We start from the raw sequence: 20231 nt of genomic DNA, 5'->3' as shown, positions 1-20231 counted from the left end.
AAATTATGTAGTGCTTTAAAAACTAGAACAATAATCTTGTAATGTACTCTATACTGGACAGGCAGCCAGTTCAAGGATCTCAATAAAGGTGTAACATGGTCCATTTTCTTGGCTGACTTAATCATTCTGGCCGACACATTTTGTATATTTTGCAAGCATGCCAGTGCTTTTTTATCAATCCCAACATACAGAGAATTACAGTAGTCCATTCTAGAGAAAACGACTCAACGTCTGTAGGAGATAGAAATGTTTTGGTTTTCGCTAAGAGCCTGAAGTAAAAAAAAAAACTGGATTTAACCACAGAATTTATTTGCTTATCCATTTTTAACTCAGAATCCAAGATAAACCCCAGGCTTTTAACCCTGTCAGAGCTGGCAACTGACAGGGAGGTATCTATTAGACTCTCAGAAGCTAAGTGGGCATCAGGACCGAAAACTATAACCTCAGTTTTCTCCTCATTTAAATTTGAAAAGGTTAGCTGCCAACCAGTCTTTCACCTCCTGCATACATGCTAGAAGATTGCCAAAAACATCACAGTTTGACTGTTTTGCCAAAAAATAGATCCGAATAGCAGTGAAAAGACATGTTGTATTTCCGCAAGATCGACCCAAGAGGTACAGTAACATATATAAAGAGAATAAAACACGAGCTAAAATCGATCCCTGAGGAACCCCACACAGTAGCAGGGACTTGAGGAACATACCATCTTTTACACACACCGAAAAAGATCTAAGATAAGATTTAAACCACTTTAAGACATTCCCCTTTAGGCCAACCCAAGATTCCAGACGTTGGATTAAATATCGTGGTCCACCATATCGAATGTAGCACTGAGACCTAGAAGAATCGAAACAGAATTTTCCCCTCTGTCCAGAGTCAAAAAGATGTCATTAACACATTTCAGTTACACAGAGAGTATCTAAGGGAACGAAAGAGTATCTAAGGGAGTGAAATGTCCTTTTATGGACGATCCTGTAGATGAAGAGGCTGTATTAATTCGTAGGGAGTTACATTTACATCGGGAGAGGATTTTGAGGCCCAGAGTTTTAATTTTTATTTGAGCGGTACCGTTTTTCTTTAGAGTCAATAAGATACATCCATCCTTACATCAGCCATCGTGGCCGTGCTCTTACATCCAAGCTTTGCATTGCCTTATATTTCTTTGCAAATGGTAGTTTTGCGTATAACATCAGGGATGCAGAACACATTAGTAAGGCTACCGTTTGCAGAGCAGTCAGGATGGTGTGCCTCACTCTTAAGTGCTTTCTGACAATTTGTATGTTGTTTCCTGATAAAATAAAATACTGTTCTTCCGGTTTCACCTCTGATATTATAACAGTTGGGAATTTACTCTTAAATAGTTCTTAATTACTAACTACAAATTATACCTTCAACAAGTCTAATTAGATTAATGTAATACTTAATATCTCTAGAAAGTATTGGTCTACTTATTAATTTGGTCTACTTACTTATTAATTACTTTCTAAATCCCAAATCAACCTCAACCACTTGAACAATAAGGAGAGACAAGAAACTGGCTTTCTAATGCTTTCAAATAAACAATATACAATTGCATGAATTATCCTTGAATTGAACAAAGTGTGTAACTAGAGGGAGAAGTTTACATAAAAAATATACATTAAGGTATATTTTAATATATATATATTAAAAATATTATATATATATATATATATATATATATAAATATATATATATATATATATATATATATATATATATATAAATGATATATTTAATACACCTTTTAAAAATTTGATATTAAATCCACTATTGTTTTATACAGCAGTGTTGCTTTTTTTTTTTTTTTAAATACGTGTTCAAATTCTGGGGGACATGGTGGCTTAGTGGTTAGCACGTTAGCCTCACACCTCCAGGGTCAGGGTTTGATTCCCGCCTCCGCCTTGTTTGTGCGGAGTTTGCATGTTCTCCCCGTGCCTCGGGGGTTTCCTCCAGGTACTCCGGTTTCCTCCCCCGGTCCAAAGACATGCATTGATTGACATCTCTGGAAAATTGTCCGTAGTGTGTGAGTGAGTGTGTGAGTGAATGAGAGTGTGTGTGCCCTGCGATGGGTTGTCAATCCATCCAGGGTGTATCCTGCCTTGATGCCGATGACGCCTGAGATAGGCACAGGCTCCCCATGACCCGAGGTAGTTCGGATAAGCGGTAGAAAATGAGTGAGTGAGAGAGTGAGTGTTCAAATTCTCCATATGCTTGCATAAGTACTTCCAGTTCTGCTGGTGAGAAATATGCAGACTTTCTTTTGTCTGACGCTGCTGCCATGGTGACTCATTAGATCTGCGTTCCATTGATAATGGCTTTTTTAGTTGTAGTGCACAGGCTTAACTCAGAGTCAGTCACTTTGATAGTTGATAAAACTAACTAATTTCAGCTGTTTTGAAACCAAGAACTCAGAGTTTCCCAGCTCAGGGTAAATCAACTCAGAGTTCAAGTTTAAACTCAGAGTTGGTTGAACCACCTTTCTGAAACAGGCCCCAGCTCTGCTCTGTTTTGTGTTTGTAAAAGGTGCCATTATGTTTGGGCTTAGATCTTTTTGACTTTACATTTTTTTAACCAGCAGCAGTCGCTAGCATGTGGTGTTTCGAAAGTTTTGAATCAGTGAATCATTTGCCGAAATTGATTCAAGGCTTTTGAAATGCTTCATTTCTCCCATCACTGCCTGTTACATGTCTTGCTAATTACCCTCCCTCCCTATCCCCGAATATGGGTCTGGGTTTTTGTTTCATTGGAGCGACCCATATCTGACATTATGTAATGCCTCTCACTCGTCTGAAGCTGTGACACCTTCATGTGGGCATGTCAGGTTCAGCTCAGAAAAAAACAAAAATAATCTTTATATATAAAATGAGAGAAGGTAATCATGTTGTGTAAAGTAATTTACATTTATTTAAAAATAAAAAATGGAAACATGTAAATACTTTCTAACCAACCTGAAAAAAAACTTGATTAACTACCAAAGACCATATCAATTATTATAATCTCTAATCCATACTTAGTGGTGAGAGAATAACATGCAGTATTACATAATGTAATATTTATTTATTTATTTATTGTTAATGGAACTGTTTTTTTATATATATAAATGTTATCCTTGGGAATATAGCAATATTTAATAAAATTATACATTGATTTAATAAAATGGGAAAACAAACAGAATACCTAAAATATACAGATAAATTATACAGATTTTTTTTTAATTTAAGCAATACAAAATTTGTTTAAATCCATTGAGCTTCAGGAGAAATAATTTTGAAAAGTGTACTTTAGAATGATGAATTTATGTTAATTTATTATTTATTTATATTTTTTCCTTTGTTAAAACAATAAAAGGCTTTTCATTTATGCCTGTATATGTACTACTGTATATAATGTTAGCAATTAAACAAATCTTTATAATAAGGGTCTACTGCCTTAAGTGTTGATGGGTGCATATGAGTTGTTTGAAGTTGAAGCCATATTGCCGCTGTTTGCCGCTGCTTGTACATTGTAGACATCTGCCAAAGACCAAAATATTAGTGGCAACGCTATTCACAAATCAGGACAATGCTAACATACTTGTTGCATGATAAAGCTACATAGATACAACACATAAGAGAGCAAAAACTAAACATTATTATAGTGTTAAAATGAGGAATTAGATGACAAAAGTGAAATAATTTGATGCAGTCAAATTGAAGTCATTGAAGTTTATCTGTAATATCAAAAGCAATACTCATAGGAATATTAATTAATTAATTGGAGAAGAGAAATGGGGAATGATGGCAAGATGAGAAAATATATTTATCTTGTTTTCATTTTTTTACATAACAGAAACCTTCAAATAGAAGATCTGTGTGTATAGCACATGTAGAAAAAGTGGTTATTCTATTACTTGTTTTACTATAAACCTGAGACTTTACTTCACAGACTTTTTGTGTACAAAGGAACATTACAATGGAAAAAATCAGCTAGTCATATATAATATGATCAAACAGCCTTATTGATTAAAATTCAGTTACTTACTTCTTTGCCTTAACCACTGCATGAAAGGAAATCCACTTGAGGACGTTGGTCCTGCACTCGTACTCTGTAATTCAGACATATCCGTCATGGACTTCATTTTAAATGGAAATCATTTTAATTACGGGTGATGTTTTTTTTTTTTTTTAAAGAACTACAGTAGCATATACAACAACTATATTTACCCTAGTCTGGCCAGAACTTAGGTTCCTCAGTGAAAACTTTCCTGCCAATGCTTCTCGAACCTGCAACCACAAAAGAAATTAATATTAAAACATTATTTCTATTGTTTCTGTGTGGAGAGTTTCATGGTCTTAGATCACACCTACCTTACTGTCCAGTAATATTCCAAAGAGCAAAATAAAGAAACCCTTGAAAGAGACAAAAATGTTTACTATTTACTATATTACTTAGAAAACTATATATGCATTAATATTAATATATAGTAAATTAAGTTTTTGCAATGAGAATTACAGTCAAAATTAGATTAACGTAACATTAGTACCTGCAGTGAATTAAGGAATGCGAACACTACATGAATCCCAAAATTTGGTGACACCAAGGTCCCAATGCCGAATCCCCACGTTAGACCAAAAAGAGGTGTTAAAATCGCCACACATCTAGCAATGACAGCTAGGGGATGTTTCTCATCTGGCTGAACAGAAGCATTAACTCCTCTCCTCAACATCTTACACAGAACCACAATAAGCACCAGGAGGTTTATAGCTACAATCGTCAGAGCAGGAATCACAAATGCCAGGAGTGCCTTTGTTTTATTCCAGTTCAGCCAACAATTGTAACCTTGTTGAATGTATCCTTTGCCTCCAGCTGTAGATGCCACAGTAATGACAGCTATGATTAACGGGGCTCCATAGCCGACAGTGAAGCCTATGGCCATCATTGCTCCTCTGGTCATTCTGGAAAAGACCACGAGGGTGCGGTAGAGGAGCAAAAGTGCAGACAGAAACATCCAGAAGAAAAGGGCAAGATAAAAGAAGTGCATGAAGAATGTCGCTGTACTGCAGGGACCCTCTTGTTTAACAACAGCTGCGCCAATGATGAAGCAAATGTTCGCAATCAGGAGTGACACAGCGATGTTGACTATGGAGACATGGCGCATGTAGGATGTGTCATTTCGTGTCACTGATTTCCATATGATGATTTCAATGATGAGGCACAAAACCAAGCTAGCCATTGAAATGCCAACACCAATGTAGGTTATATAGTCTAAGATTATGGATTGGTCTTTATCCAGCGTAAATGGTGACATCAGGATTGAAAAAGAGGTTGTGTGATTGCACTCACATGTGTATCTTTTATTTTCATTCCCTAATAGCTTTAATTGACATCCAGTCGAGTCCCATCCACCAACACCATTCAGAAGATTAAAGTTCCAGAATACACACTGAGGATTTCCCAATGTAGTATTTATGACATCAAAAGAGAGAGAGATGTTGTTAATTGTTGAGTTTGTCTCAATCACAGCTACGTCTCCATTGATCATGGTGCCAGTCTGACTGCTGTTATTGTTGGTCAAATTTCGAACAGGTAAGATGTTGTTAAAAGCCGAAGAGATTATGACGGTGAGGGACGTCTTGGCCTCATTCACAGGAATATATATATTCGTAGTGAGATTTTTTCCAAATGTTTTATTAAAGGGGGCAGTAATGGATTTTTTTTCAAGAGAAGTAAAATTTGTTATTATTGATGTGCCATCTGGGAGTTTGCGTGCAATGTTCTCAGTAGCATGCAGAAGTAAATTACTGGTGTTACTTGTTGCACTGTTATTGTTTATTTGCTCCCAAGTGCCTGATGTACCATCTGTTCCAATGGCCTCGGCTGTTTTTATGAAATCCTTGAAAGTGAAATATTTATTAAACAAAGCAAATCTGAGCAATCTAATTTGTCATTAGAAATATTTAATCACTAATTAATAATAAAGCAGAAATGGCTGTTTTGATTCTTTCTGATAAAATTACTAAATAATATAAAATGCAGTAGCATAGATTAAAGCTATTACCAATTATTATACCTCAAAAAGCAAATAAACTTCTTATCTTGTAAAACGGTGAGTTTTCTTACCGTCATGGTGGTTTGACTGACTACAGTTGTTTGTGAGAGACCTGAAACGATAGTTAGAATATCTACAATTGTTGTTATTGTTGCTGCAGAGTCAATGATGTTTTCAGCCTGTGATGTAGCATTACTACTGAGGATGGCCATAAACTGCGGGATAGCTGCTTGCTGTAAAGTCTACAGAAACACAAACTGTTATGAAAAAGCAAACAGAAATCATACTAAGATTATTTTTTTTATTATCTTTCATGAAAGCAAGAAAAGAAAATAATTGCCTGAGCTTCATTTTTTAAATTTTGAATTTCAATCAGAACACAGTTGTCTTCTATAATGGTCCACTTTTTTAAAATACATCGAGCTACTTTATAGCCAACCAGGTTTCCATCACAGATAGCAGTTTGGATTGCTCCCTCATTTCCAGCTCCAAATACCAAATCACCAGAACAGCTAAATTCTGTATAAAAAAATAAATAATTAAATAATTAAATATAAGAACATTTTTGTATTTGCAGATTGTTGGGCAAAACAATGTCCAATGACTACAAAAAATAAATAGTGGGTATCCAAAGTCCATTTGACACCAGTTCAAAGTAATTATACAGTTAGACTCTAGCATTTATTGTTTTAATAAAGTGTGTAGTGCTGCCAGGGTTTGTGTGGTTTTGGAGATTTTAATTTATTATATCTTGAAATTTGATTGATTTTATATAATAATCCAGAATGAGATCTTCATTTTCTAAGATTTTATATTTATTGTAAAGATCATGTTTGGAAATTACTTGGGCAAATTTAAAGATAAAATTTATATTACACTCAACTGTCTAAGGATAAAGTTTATATCAAAATTGAATGTTTTTACACTGTTCGAATTTAATACACTTTTACATCCTGTTAAGGTAATCACTAATCTTAGATTTTTATAAATCAGGTAACTTCTATGTTTGATTCATTCATTTGTTTAAGAAACATTTGGAAAATATGAGTTGATATATGAGTTGAGTTATTAACAATAATTAGTATTAATGCATTTTTCTTTTGTATTTATGTTTTTCCTAATGATAACAGTATGTGATTGAAGATACAGTATGTAGATTACTACCTGATGCTCCTAGGTTTCTTAAAATTTTGGGGGACAATGTAATTTTAAAAATAAATCATTACTCACCTTGGTTTTTTACTTGTATATCAATGGTCTTTGAATTGTAACTACTATCACTGATAGGTTGTGTTAGTTGGCATTTGAACTGTTTTGTTTGCACACCATTCTGACAACCCTGTTTGTCAATTATATAGTTACATGTGATGCAGGTTCCTGGTGAGAAAGTGCAACACAAATGGTTAAGCTTTCTTCAAAATGTAATTAGCTTCTCTTAAATAGTATGTCATTCTCTAACCATGGTCTAAATATTTGTTTGTAGTAATGTGTTGCTTTTTTCCTTATTTATGTTTGGTCTACATTTTCAGTTATACTAGTATTCATGACCACATCACATAGATTTTATGGGATGTTTTGTGTGTGTATGACCTGTTAAACTTGAGCAGGTTGTAGTGTCAGTCCATTGCACCTTATATACACCCTGAACACAACACTGCAATGAGACTGTTGTATCCTCACATTGTACAATTTTGTTACTGGCCATTAGAATATTGGGGTACAACTGAATTGTAATGCTTTGCCAGATTATATAGGGCAGAGAGTTTATTGTCGTTATGCATGAATATTGACCTAAAAAACAAAATAGATTATTATTATTATTATTATTATTATTATTATTATTATTATTATTATTATTATTATTATAGTAGTAGTATGAAAGAGAAATATAGAAAATAATCTGATCATTGTAAGATGTTAGTATAACAGAAATCCTTCAGACTTACCACTGTCAGTGGGACCGGCATTCTTTACAGTGAGTTCAGCATTATTAATCACATACTTGTCTGACTGCTGTAACTGAATCCCCTTCAGGATCCATTTTATACCATTTATCTCTGGAGGATTACATGTCAGTTTGAGATCTGTCCCAGGATATATGTTTCCTTTGATGTTAGTTAGATTTCCTTCAACTGTAACAAAGAATTATGCATTGTTGATGTTGTTGTTTGCCGTTCCCCCTTTTACATTTATATCATTAATACTGCAGACATGTTCAAAAATAAAATTAATAACTAAAAGTATCTAAACAACTAAGTAACTAAACAATTATAAGTGCTTGTTACGTCCCTAAGAATGTTTTGTGGGAGTGTCTCTCTCTCTCTCTCTCTCTCTCTCTCTCTCATCTCTCACCCTCTTAGAACCTTCTGTGACTACTGATTGGCTCGGGGAGACGTCAATCATCATTTGGCTTTGACCTATCCGCTGACAATGAACTTCAGCTGGCAGATATAAAAAAAGCCAGGAAAACAAGCAAAAAAGACCTTGCACTTTTACCTTAACATTGGTGTCGTGTTTCCTCTCTCAGTCTTAGGAGCTTTTGCTCCTTTTGTTTATTTTGTTATACCAGAGTGAGTGGGACAGGTAAGATGTTGCGTGACTTCCATCATACCACACTTTGGTAACTCGGTGTTAAATACATTAGGTAAGAGGTGTTCACCACACCCTGTATGTTTTTGTTTAATAGCTTAGAGTAGGGAAGTATAGGGAGCTGAAGACTTTCTTTTCTTGTTTATTTTCCTTAGTTAGGTTAGAGGTTTAAAACAGTTAGTATTGGTTTTGTTATTTTTCTTTATTTACTTTGGCATCACTAACGTCTCATTTTCTCTTGGGTTAATATTTTTTTATATTTTGTTAGAATTGTCAATTTATCTCCTTTTTCACCTGGATATTACAAAACACACATTTCATGGTTATTTCTTGTCCCTGCATTTTTCTTTTTGCTTACTACACCCACAAAAATACCACAACCATAAATGTTACTCCTTACACTAGACAACTTTTTAAAAGGTCGTAACAGTGCTGAAAATAGTTACTAAATAAAACTGATGTAAAGATTAAAGATAAATATGCTTCTGTTCTTTACTCTCTAGTTTTAAAGTATTATAATAATACTAATAATAGTAATAATAAAAATGACTCCTTTGTCCACTCACCACTTTGACTAAGTAAATCGCCAGAAACATTGAATCCACTACTAATGAGATTGGAAACAAGCTGTTGGTTTGCTGAAGCCAAGTCAATGTTGTTAGTTGTTGAGGTAATACTGAAGTCTGCAATCACACTGCCAGGTCTGTTTAAAACACATCACAGAACAATTTTAGATCAACAAAAAATATAGAATATATGCTAGATTATTCCAATAACTGTATGTTGGTAGAAGAAGAAGTAATATTAATATTACTACTACTATTGAATATTGAATTGATTGATCAATATGTAATTCATTATGAAAATAATGTCAGTTAATTAATATTCACCACTTTTAATACTAAATTAATTCATTTGGTTAATTAACGACAATTATTTAATAACGTTTTTAACAGAGGAGATGATGAACAGAGCTAAAGCATAATTATATTAGATTACAATAAATATTATCACCTGAAACCAGTCACTGTTGCAGAGTTGGGCAGATAGCCAAGTACCTTTGTGTAGCTTTGTTCAATCTGAGTGTAAAAGGTCCAGAGTGTAATATAGTTTAAAGTAAAACTGAATGTACTGTGTACTAATCAATAACATCATTACTACTGAGTAATAATAATATAAATTAAATCATGAAATATTATAAAATAATATATTGTGTAATACTTACTGAACTCTGAATTTTATTTTTATATGTTTGATATAATGGACTATCTTTACTGTTGAGTTCAGACTCAAAATCTTGATTTAGTTTCAATGAGAGGCTTAGTACTCTGGGCCCTTGAAAGAAATAACAATAATGAAAAATTCAACAGATAATATAATATGGTGAAAAAAAATCACAGTAATTGCATAACACAGTAGTTAAAAAACAGCGTTTAACAAAGCAGTGTCATAGACTGTTTTTGGTCAAAGGCAAAAAAAAAATAAAATGGAAAAGGAAAAAGGCTTAAAATCATACTTGGGGTAATCGTGGGGGGTGTAGTCGTGCTGGGTGATGTTACAGTAGTCGTGCTGGGTGATGTTACAGTAGTCGTGCTGGGTGATGTTACAGTAGTCGTGTTGGGTGATGTTACAGTAGTCGTGTTGGGTGATGTTACAGTAGTCGTGCTGGGTGATGTTACAGTAGTCGTGTTGGGTGATGTTACAGTAGTCGTGTTGGGTGATGTTACAGTAGATGTGCTGGGTGATGTTACAGTAGTCGTGTTGGGTGATGTTACAGTAGTCGTGCTGGGTGATGTTACAGTAGTCGTGTTGGGTGATGTTACAGTAGTCGTGTTGGGTGATGTTACAATAGATGTGCTGGGTGATGTTACAGTAGTCGTGTTGGGTGATGTTACAGTAGTCGTGTTGGGTGATGTTACAGTAGTCGTGTTGGGTGATGTTACAGTAGTCGTGCTGGGTGATGTTACAGTAGTCGTGTTGGGTGAAGTTTCAGTAGATGTGCTGGGTGATGTTACAGTAGTCGTGTTGGGTGAAGTTACAGTAGTCGTGTTGGGTGATGTTACAGTAGTCGTGCTGGGTGATGTTACAGTAGTCGTGTTGGGTGAAGTTTCAGTAGATGTGCTGGGTGATGTTACAGTAGTCGTGTTGGGTGAAGTTTCAGTAGATGTGCTGGGTGATGTTACAGTAGTCGTGTTGGGTGATGTTACAGTAGTCGTGTTGGGTGAAGTTTCAGTAGATGTACTGGGTGATGTTACAGTAGTCGTGTTGGGTGATGTTTCAGTAGATGTGCTGGGTGATGTTACAGTAGTTGTGCTGGGTGATGTTTCAGTAGTTGTGCTGGCTGATGTTACAGTAGTTGTGCCAGCTGTTGTTACAGGAGTTGTGCCGGCTGATGTTACAGTAGTTGTGCCAGCTGTTGTTACAGGAGTTGTGCTGGCTGTGGATGTGGGAGTAGAGCTGTGTTAGCTGTGACTGTAGATTGTTTCAATGTAAATTTGCTTTTTGGTATAAAATCTCAAGGATATCGAAGTTGGATGATCAAATAGATATATGAGTAGATATCTCTATATATTTTATATGCATATAAAAAGTGTTTGCCCCTTCCTGATTTTTAATGGCCATGTAGGTTTGGATTTTGTTTTCCCTTAATAACAAAAACCTTCATTTAAAAACTGCATGTTGTGTTTACTTGGGCTATCTTTGACTAATATTTAAAATTGTTAGATGATTTGAAACATTAAAGTGTGACAAACGTGCAAAAAAATAAAAAATCAGGAACTGTACAGTATATACTGTGTGTGTGTGTGTGTGTGTGTGTGTGTGTGTGTGTGTGTGTGTGTGTGTGTGTGTGTGTGTGTGTGCACAAACACACCATATACAACTTCAAATTCTTAAATTAAGTAAATGTTTATCACTCTAAAGTAGCATTGATCTATAGTGTTGAGCAATGAGTATCAATGAGCATCTATAGCAATGAGTTTATAGCTTTGAAAGAAAGAAAGTAAGAAAGAAAGAACAAACAAAGGCATTATTTGAATTCATAGAACTTTTCAATGCCTTTCTTACCAGTTTTTGGCACACAGACCTGTCCATCACTGGGAATGGCACTGATACAGGTACATGTTCCTTCATTTAGGTTATCACAGGCGTTATACGTAATACAGTTATTGTAGGACCAAACATACTGATTCTCACACATGCACTGGTATTGAGATTCATTGAATAGTGGCTGGCACACTGGGGAAAAAAGAATTATATATAGTTTGTTAATTACTATATATATTCATAATTAAATATGCTTACATGCTGTAACTTACATGATGTTTTTAACTGTTCATTTTTCATGTCTGCAAGTGCTGTTGTTGATTACATCTCTTATCATAACTATTGTTGTAGTTACTGATTAATTAGTATGGCATTTCATCCTTATCTTTTCAGTTATTTTACTGCGGGGAAATAAAGCACACGGCCCATGCCATAGGCCCTTCAATGGCTTTGCTAGGTTCCACGGAGAGGCAACTGTACCTTAATTTAACAGAGATCAAGGACAGCAATAGCTCCTTTCTCCTGGAATGGCCTTTTCGGTGGTCCCAGTCAAAGTCTAGGACCTTGAGAACTTATGTCCACCACATGAGAACTTATGTCCTCAGACTTCCTAAAATACAAAATAAATAAAAACAGAAAACTTACCTGCTGTAATGTCCAAACTGTTGATGTTTGTGATATAGTCTATTTGTAAAGGAGTGATGGAATTCGCTGATGATTTGATTTGGTCAAATAAAATCACTTCTGTCACATTCACCTCAACGACCACAATGTATTCTATTAAGCTTGTGTTCACTGAAAATAATGATGTGATTTTGGTTATTTGACTGACAAAAATAAAAATAAAAAAACAGACAGACATAATTTTGAGAATTCTTTTTAAACATAAAATTTATTCTTATTTACCGTTTCATGTTTTCCTTAATATGTATATAGTAGTTAAAAAACAGCTTTTATCAAAGCATAAATCAGTGTCATAAACTGTTTTTGGTCAAAGGCAAAAATAACATGGAAAAGGAAGAACACTTAAAATCGTACTTTGGGCTTGGGTCGTAATAGATGCTGTGGTGGTTGTAGTTGTGCTGGCTGATGTTTCAGTAGTCGTGCTGGGTGATGTTACAGTAGTCGTGTTGGGTGATGTTACAGTAGTTGTGCCAGCTGTTGTTACAGTAGTTGTGCTGGCTGATGTTTCAGTAGTCGTGCTGTGTGATGTTACAGTAGTTGTGCCAGCTGTTGTTACAGTAGTTGTGCTGGCTGTGGATGTGGGAGTAGAGCTGTGTTAGCTGTGACTGTAGATTGTTTCAATGTAAATTTGCTTTTTTTTTTGTATAAAATCTCAAGGATATCGAAGTTGGATGATCAAATAGATATATGAGTAGATATCTCTATATATTTTATATGCATATAAAAAGTTTTTGCCCCTTTCCTGATTTTTAATGGCCATGTAGGTTTGGATTTTATTTTCCATTAATAATAAAAACCTTCATTTAAAAACTGCATGTTGTGTTTACTTGGGTTATCTTTGACTAATATTTAAATTTGTTTGATGAATTGAAACATTAAAGTGTGACAAACGTGAAAAAAAAATAAAAATCGAGGGGCAAACACATTTTCACACAATATGTGTGTGTGTGCGCGCACACAAACACACCATATACAACTTCAAATTCTTAAATTCAGTAAATGTTTATCACTCTAAAGTAGCATTGATCTATAGCGTTGAGTATCAATGAGCATCTACAGTATACTGTAGCAATGAAAGAAAGTAAGAAAGAACAAACAAAGGCATTATTTGAATACATAGAACTTTTCAATGCTTTTCTTACCAGTTTTTGGCACACAGACCTGTCCATCACTAGGAATGGCACTGATACAGGTACATGTTCCTTCATTTAGGTTATCACAGGCGTTATACGTAATACAGTTATTGTAGGACCAAACATACTGATTCTCGCATGTGCACTGGTATTGAGATTCATTGAATAGTGGCTGGCACACTGGGGAAAAAAAGAATTTGTTAAGTACTATATATATATTCATAATTAAATATACTTACATGATGTAACTTACATGATGTTTTTAACTGTTCATTTTTCATGTCTGTAAGATCTTTTGTTGATTATATCTCTTATCATAACTATTGTTGTAGTTACTGATTAATTAGTATGGCATTTCATCCTTATCCTTTCAGTTACTTTACTATGGGGATGACTTTGCAATAAAGCACACGGCCCATGCCATAGGCCATTCAATGGCTTCGCTAGGTTCCACGGAGAGGCACCTGTACCTTAATTTAACAGAGATCAAGGACAGAAATAGCTACTTTCTCCTGGAAGGGCCTTTTTGGTGGTGCAGTGTGTGCTGACGTCGACAGGCACCAAGAGGTGAAGTGCCAGTCAGCGGTTTTCAGGGGATTTATAGCTCACTACAGTGAGCAGCCAGGGTCATCTTCCAGCTGCAAAACTACCAATCCTAGCTCACTCAGAGCGGAGAGAAGGGCGAGTGTTGTGGCACCTGTTAAAGCTAAGGAGGCTGGGGAGTGTGGCCAGGCCCAGACTGGAGATCTGTCATCTCCACCAGGAAGTCTAAAAAGTAATCCTGATGCCCGAAAGCTCGGGTTCCTAGGATCGTCCTTCCTCTACTTCCTGCCCAGCATCCTCTGGTGCTTTGGGTGTCAGTGGGGTCTGCCCTACTCGATTTCCATGCACAGATCTATAGCCTGTTTTGTCAGCACCTGCCAGCACACTGTTTCACTGTTTACAGAGTTCAGCATGAGGATTATACCTCTTACAGACAATCTGGCAAGCGTTTTTTTTTTTTCTTCTCTGTACTCTGAAGACTTTCAGGTTCAAGATGCTCAAGCTTATTGCATCACAGATCAGGTCTGAGGACTGGTTTGGGACAATAGACCTCCAAAATGAATATTTTCAAATAGCCGTTCTGCCAGAGCACAGGAAGTCCCTCAGGTTTACTTTGGGGGTGCAGCTTACCAGTATTTTGTTCTTCTGTTTGGTCAGACCCTCTCACCATGCACATTTATGAAGTAGATGGACTTAGTTTTACTGTTTTAGTTTTACTGAATTACCCGGACAACTGTCTCATTCTGGCCCAGTCGAAGTCTAGGACCTTGAAAACTTATGTCCACCATATGAGAACTTATGTCCTCAGCCTTCCTAAAATAAAAAATAAATAAAAACAAAAAACTTACCTGCTGTAATGTCCAAACTGTTGATGTTTGTGATGTTGTCTATTTGTAAAGGAGTGATGGAATTCGCTGATGATTTGATTTGGTCAAATAAAATCACTTCTGTCACATTCACCTCAACGACCACAATGTATTCTACTATGCCTGTGTTCACTGAAAATAATCATGTGATTTTGGTTATTTGACTGACAAAAATAAAAATAAAAATTAACAGACAGACTTAATTTTGAGAATTCTTTTTAAACATAAAATTTATTCTTATTTACCGTCTCGTGTTTTCCTTAAGAGAGGCATTTGTTCCATTGGGTAACTAAACTGAATATTAAACGTTATTGCTTAGGTAATGTTGCATAATGATTATATAATGATAACAGATAACAGTTTGCTTAAATCAGTTTACCTATGAGGGAATATACAGTATACAGAGACAGTATTTCCAAAATGGCTGATCTCATGGGATTTTTACATACAACAATCTATAGAGTTTACAAAGAACTGTAGCTCAAAAAAAGCACTCTTTAGAAAAGTGGTGAGCAGAAAAGCATCTCAGAGTGTACAACACATCAAACCTTGAGGAGGATGTGCCTGTAAGTATATATATATACCCTCAGAGGTAACAACCTGAGTTTTTATTGCTGTCTGAAAAAATTCTACCTTTATTTTTGTTTCTAAAAAGCAATAAAATTTTACCTCAGAGATTTCATTGAGCACTTGTGAGTGCATCACGTGCATATGAATCAGCAGGATGGCAACAATTCCTGGTAAATCATATTTTGATATTCTTCCTGTAAAGTATATAAATGTCACAAATTATAAAAAAAATTATAAAATATATATATATATCTTGCAGGGAAATTTTATGATAAACTTTACACAAATATTCATGTATTAAATAATTAGTGCTCATGCGTGCCTATTAAAATCTAATATATTAAAGAAAGAATAGCAAGAAAACAACTGGATCTGCTGGATCAAATTCTTTTTTAAGCTACTGAATAATGAGGATGGCAGCCATATGGTTTAACTAGAATAGAGCTACACACAAGTGATTTACAGAAAATGAAACAATCAAACACAAACATAACGCATCTCTAAATATGAGTAACTTTGCTCATATAAATATTGAAATCAAGAACTCTAAATACTTCTAAAGAACAGTCCATCAGTTTACACAAATCATAAGGGGGAAGTCATGGCGTAATGGTTAGAGACTCTTTGACTCCTAACCCTAAGGTTGTGGGTTCAAGTCTCGGGCCAGCAATACCATGACTGAGGTGCCCTTGAGCAAGGCATCGACACCCCAGTATAAACGGCTGCCCACTGCTCTGGGTGTGTGTTCACAGTGTGTGTGTGTTCGAATTCTGAGTATGGCTCACCGTACTTAGCTGTATGTCACGTCACTAATATAAAACTGTATTTGCACATTCTTATAAGATTCTACTGCCTTTTGTTGCTAAGACTTTGCTGATGAAGTTTTAAATTTAATTTGATTTTTTTCCCATAACAACAAAAAAGGTGTATAGGATTATATTCATATTAAATCTTATTAAAATCCTCTAAGGACATTCCCTTGCAGACTGAGCCATCTGACTATTCGAAAAGGAATTGCGGAACAACCACATCACAGTTAAACTGGTTTATAAGCTCTCCCCTCCCAATGAAGAATAACAACTAACTATTTATGGCTGTTATGTCCTAACTTCTACACTCACCCATAAGAAGAACACGCACAAGTAGGTGATGAAGAATGCAATAACAAAGAAGTCAGTTGGCAAAAAATATCTTTAAACCTGCTTGGTAAGATAAATTTCATAAGCGGTAAATACAAATTGAGTAGGAAACCTCATTTTAGGTGCTGATATACATTGGTCTATGTATCCTCATTGTTAATAAACACATTAGACACAAACACAGAGAAAATGATAACTGTACTTGCAATAAGGGCCTATTGTGTAAACTACCTATATGGTCATTAAGGTTCATAAGGTGTTATTTAATGACTAATAGGTTTAGAATCAATTAATAATACGTTAGGTAACAAACAAGCAAGTAAGACTTAATATTTATATAGGATCTGAAATACTTTGTTGTATGTGTCTCATTACTAAACACAATAAACACACACAAACACACACACACACAGAGAGAGAGAGAGAGAGAGAGAGAGAGAGAGAGAGAGAGAGAGAGAGAGAGAGAGAGAGAGAGAGAGAGAGAGTAATTGGCCTGGCATTTCAGCTAACTATTTGGTCTCTAGTGTTTCGCATGGTGTTATGTAATTACTAAATAAACTGGAATAGGTTTAGACATATGATTAAATAGTCACTGACCAGTTATACATTACAGAGACTTCATCCTTACACAAAATAATTATCTTATAGACTATAAATTATTCCTATATTAACTGTTCAGATATAGAATATGTCTAACATATAACAGTGTCTAAAGGAAATACATTACAAATCTTCCATCTTGCTGCAAAGCTGGTTTAGACAAATATATTTCTTAATCCTGAAAAAATATATATTTAACAACAGCATCTCCATGCATATTCAGAAAACTAGTCTAAGACTGGGCAAGACCTCAGTGTGATAGGTTTGACATGGAGTAAACAAGGTGCTGGAAGAAAAAAAAAATTATATCTTACCTTGTCTACCCATAATGCTAAGGAAGATTTTGGACTTCAGCTGGACCTATGACTTTGATTTATCTACATGTGAAGTAAAAGAGATATTGAGCGCATTCTTACCACACCAGAAAGCAGTAAAATTGTTTTACTTACAGGAAATGAACCTATGATAGAATTACAGTATTAGGAAGTAATATAAGAGTATGTATGCATACTTATATGACTTTACATAATTATTGGTTCCTTTACTATTAATGGCTGCCATATTATATAAGAGAATTTAAAGGCAATATAGGAATTCAAATTAGCAGTCTGCAGGAACAATTTATACTGATTTTATACCAAGAAATATTAGGATTTTTGTAATTTTCTGAACCATTTAGTGTTTAGGTGTTAGAGCACTAAACTGTTGCTGTGTTATGCAGTTTAAGTATTGTTAAGTGTATTATTAAAGTATTAAATATATAGTAATGAAAAAAATGCAGATATTGTGTTTTTCCAAATTAAAATGGGTTACAGGCAAGTATGATATACCACTGGGGTTGTTTTGATAAGTAGCTGTGATTTTGCTATGGGTTTTTAAAATAAGACTTCAATTCCATTTTTGAGCTTTTATATATATATATATATATATATATATATATATATATATATATATATATATATATACATAGATATATATACATATATATATATATGTATATATATATATATATATATATATATATATATATATATATATATATATATATATATATATATATATATATATATATACATATATATATAATCTATAATATATATCTGAAGGAGTGGGAAGTTGGCCGCATATTCACAGATTTCTACACAAATAACACCTCTTTTCTATCATAGTAATGTAGAGAGGCAGATACAACCGCATTTTTCCAGTAACAGTGTTTAGCTCAGGAGTTATTGACTTGGGAAATTGGAATCTGTGAATATGCGGCCATTCACTTTACTTAAGATGCCGAGGCTGCTTTTTTCCTTCTCGATAGGTGAGTTGGTTTTGCTTTGTTACACAGAACTAATATATGCCGTCCTTTGCTTGATTATGCTTGTGTGTCATTTTTGCTTGTTTGTTTATCTGCAATCGTATTGTTCTTCCCTTCAGCTATGATAAATACACATTTCTTTCCATTAGTTGCCTTTATTTATTCCTTTTTTGTCTGTAAATTATTTTGCTGATTATACCACTTTAATAGCTATTGCATGATATGGCATTTCACACATACTGAATTTCCTCAGCTCAGAATTCAAGACAAAAAGCAATAAAAGTAAATATATAAAATAAATTAAACTTGAATACAAATACACTTTAATAATATCAGCTTTTATCAAGCAGAAACCTTGAACTATAATGTTGATTGGTCATTAAATACAAATGCAAAAGCATGATTTGTTTTACTAAAATCACAAAATGAAATATAGCATGAAATCTTTTGTAGTTTGAGATCTTACCTTGGGTATAGCCAGCCCACGATTATCTCACTAAGCATGAGCAGATGGTGTATGAGCTTTTAATGTTGTGCAAATATTTCTGACACCTCAAACACAGTCATACTTGCAAGACCAGTTTCTGATCTCAGCATTTACTGTAATGTCTTATTTCCTTGATCCAATTCAAATGGATGGTTAAATGAGGCTGATTGAAGGGGTTATTATACTACATTACAAAACCTTTCTAGATAACTGGTCATCACATTTATATAGTGATGCTACAATTTAGAAAGCATGCAATTGTCTAGAATTGTGTAGAATGTATTTTGTAACATTAAGATTATCATTTATCTGAAGGCCCAAACCTGTTCCAACATGACTGTCACAGATTCCCAGCACATGCTGCAGCTCTTGAGGCACGTCATATCTCCATATGAATAACATTGTGCGATGTGTTCATAATTATTTCCTGTCATGTTTTTTTTTTTTACACAGTCATGACTGGATTGTTTCACAACAGTCACGACTGGATTCTTTTTGGTTATTGTCCTCACCCCGGTTTGGCATTGATTCGTTTGTTATCTAGCATGCAAGAATGTTGTTAACTGTCTTTAGTTCTTTCGTGAATAACGTGTATATTGGTAATGTTAGTGTCTCAAGATGAAGCCTTTTTCTGCCTTTGTACAATGTGAGCCTTAATTGTGTATTTTGTGTTTGTTCTCTGTGATTTTCCTAGTTTTTTTTTTTCTTTGATTTCTGGTTTCATTTTCCTGTTTTTCCTTAGTCCTTTTAATTCTAGTTTACTTCCCATTTTTTGATGTATTGAATATACTTGTATGATGTTGCCTGCCAGTTATGACCCCAGTTATGCAGATCTGATAAGGATATACAGTGTCTTGGATCTTAATGATCCGTACAGTGGCAATGCCCTGGTAGGCAATTTAAGATCAATGAAATGGTTTGCCAGAATTGTTGTGGCACTTGAGTGGCCTACACAAAGCCCCGACCTCATCTCTTCATATCAATGCCCATGTGTTTAGATTGTGAGATTCAACAAGCACTTAGAGGTATGATGCTAATCCTTTTAGCCATTCCGTGTAAATTTTCAAACAAATGTATTTAACAGTATTGATGCAAACGTGTGCAATTTTAGGGACTTTCAAGGTACTAAGAGTTTAGACACCAACCTGAGGTGGCCATGACAGTATGTAATAAAACAAAAAATGTGTAACAAAGCATATAATGCTGGCAAGTTACTC

The 20231-nt window shown here is 34.7% G+C and overlaps 1 protein-coding gene across 6 annotated transcripts; it reads right to left on the bottom strand.

Annotated features, from left to right (window-relative positions):
* Positions 1–2902: 2902 nt before the first annotated feature.
* LOC113660905 (adhesion G protein-coupled receptor F5-like) lies at positions 2903–19057 on the bottom strand. 6 transcript variants are annotated; one of them, XM_027174769.2, is made up of 23 exons: positions 18994–19057; positions 17533–17595; positions 15579–15673; positions 15155–15203; positions 14892–15041; positions 13510–13680; positions 12722–12937; positions 12329–12478; positions 11705–11875; positions 10155–11075; positions 9864–9973; positions 9653–9717; positions 9205–9341; positions 7996–8181; positions 7640–7840; positions 7280–7426; positions 6390–6568; positions 6121–6291; positions 4544–5893; positions 4368–4409; positions 4224–4283; positions 4042–4105; positions 2903–3533 (listed from the first exon to the last, which is right to left on the bottom strand). In XM_027174769.2, exons 2-23 carry the CDS (start codon positions 17543–17545, stop codon positions 3451–3453), a joined length of 4731 nt encoding a protein of 1576 aa, XP_027030570.2. In that variant the 5' UTR covers positions 17546–17595; positions 18994–19057; the 3' UTR covers positions 2903–3450. The 6 variants fall into 6 exon arrangements, with proteins under 6 accessions (XP_027030570.2, XP_047660806.1, XP_027030572.2 ...); XM_047804850.1 differs by having other exon boundaries at positions 12722–12865; XM_027174771.2 differs by lacking the exon at positions 18994–19057 and having other exon boundaries at positions 15155–15168.
* Positions 19058–20231: the final 1174 nt, after the last annotated feature.

The sequence above is a fragment of the Tachysurus fulvidraco genome, chromosome 20, assembly GCF_022655615.1.
Source record: "Tachysurus fulvidraco isolate hzauxx_2018 chromosome 20, HZAU_PFXX_2.0, whole genome shotgun sequence".
NCBI lineage: Eukaryota > Metazoa > Chordata > Actinopteri > Siluriformes > Bagridae > Tachysurus > Tachysurus fulvidraco.
The sequence above is the reverse complement of the archived record's forward strand: the minus strand, read 5'-3'. Positions and strand labels throughout refer to the sequence as shown.

Excerpts from the sequence above, each read along its gene's own strand:
- LOC113660905 (XM_027174769.2), bottom strand. Across the intron at positions 12,938-13,509 it reads GGTCTGTGTGCCAAAAACTG|CCAGCACAACTACTGTAACA; the intron begins GTAAGAAAAGCA and ends CCACATCCACAG. Across the intron at positions 9,974-10,154 it reads ACCCCCCACGATTACCCCAA|GGCCCAGAGTACTAAGCCTC; the intron begins GTATGATTTTAA and ends ATTTCTTTCAAG.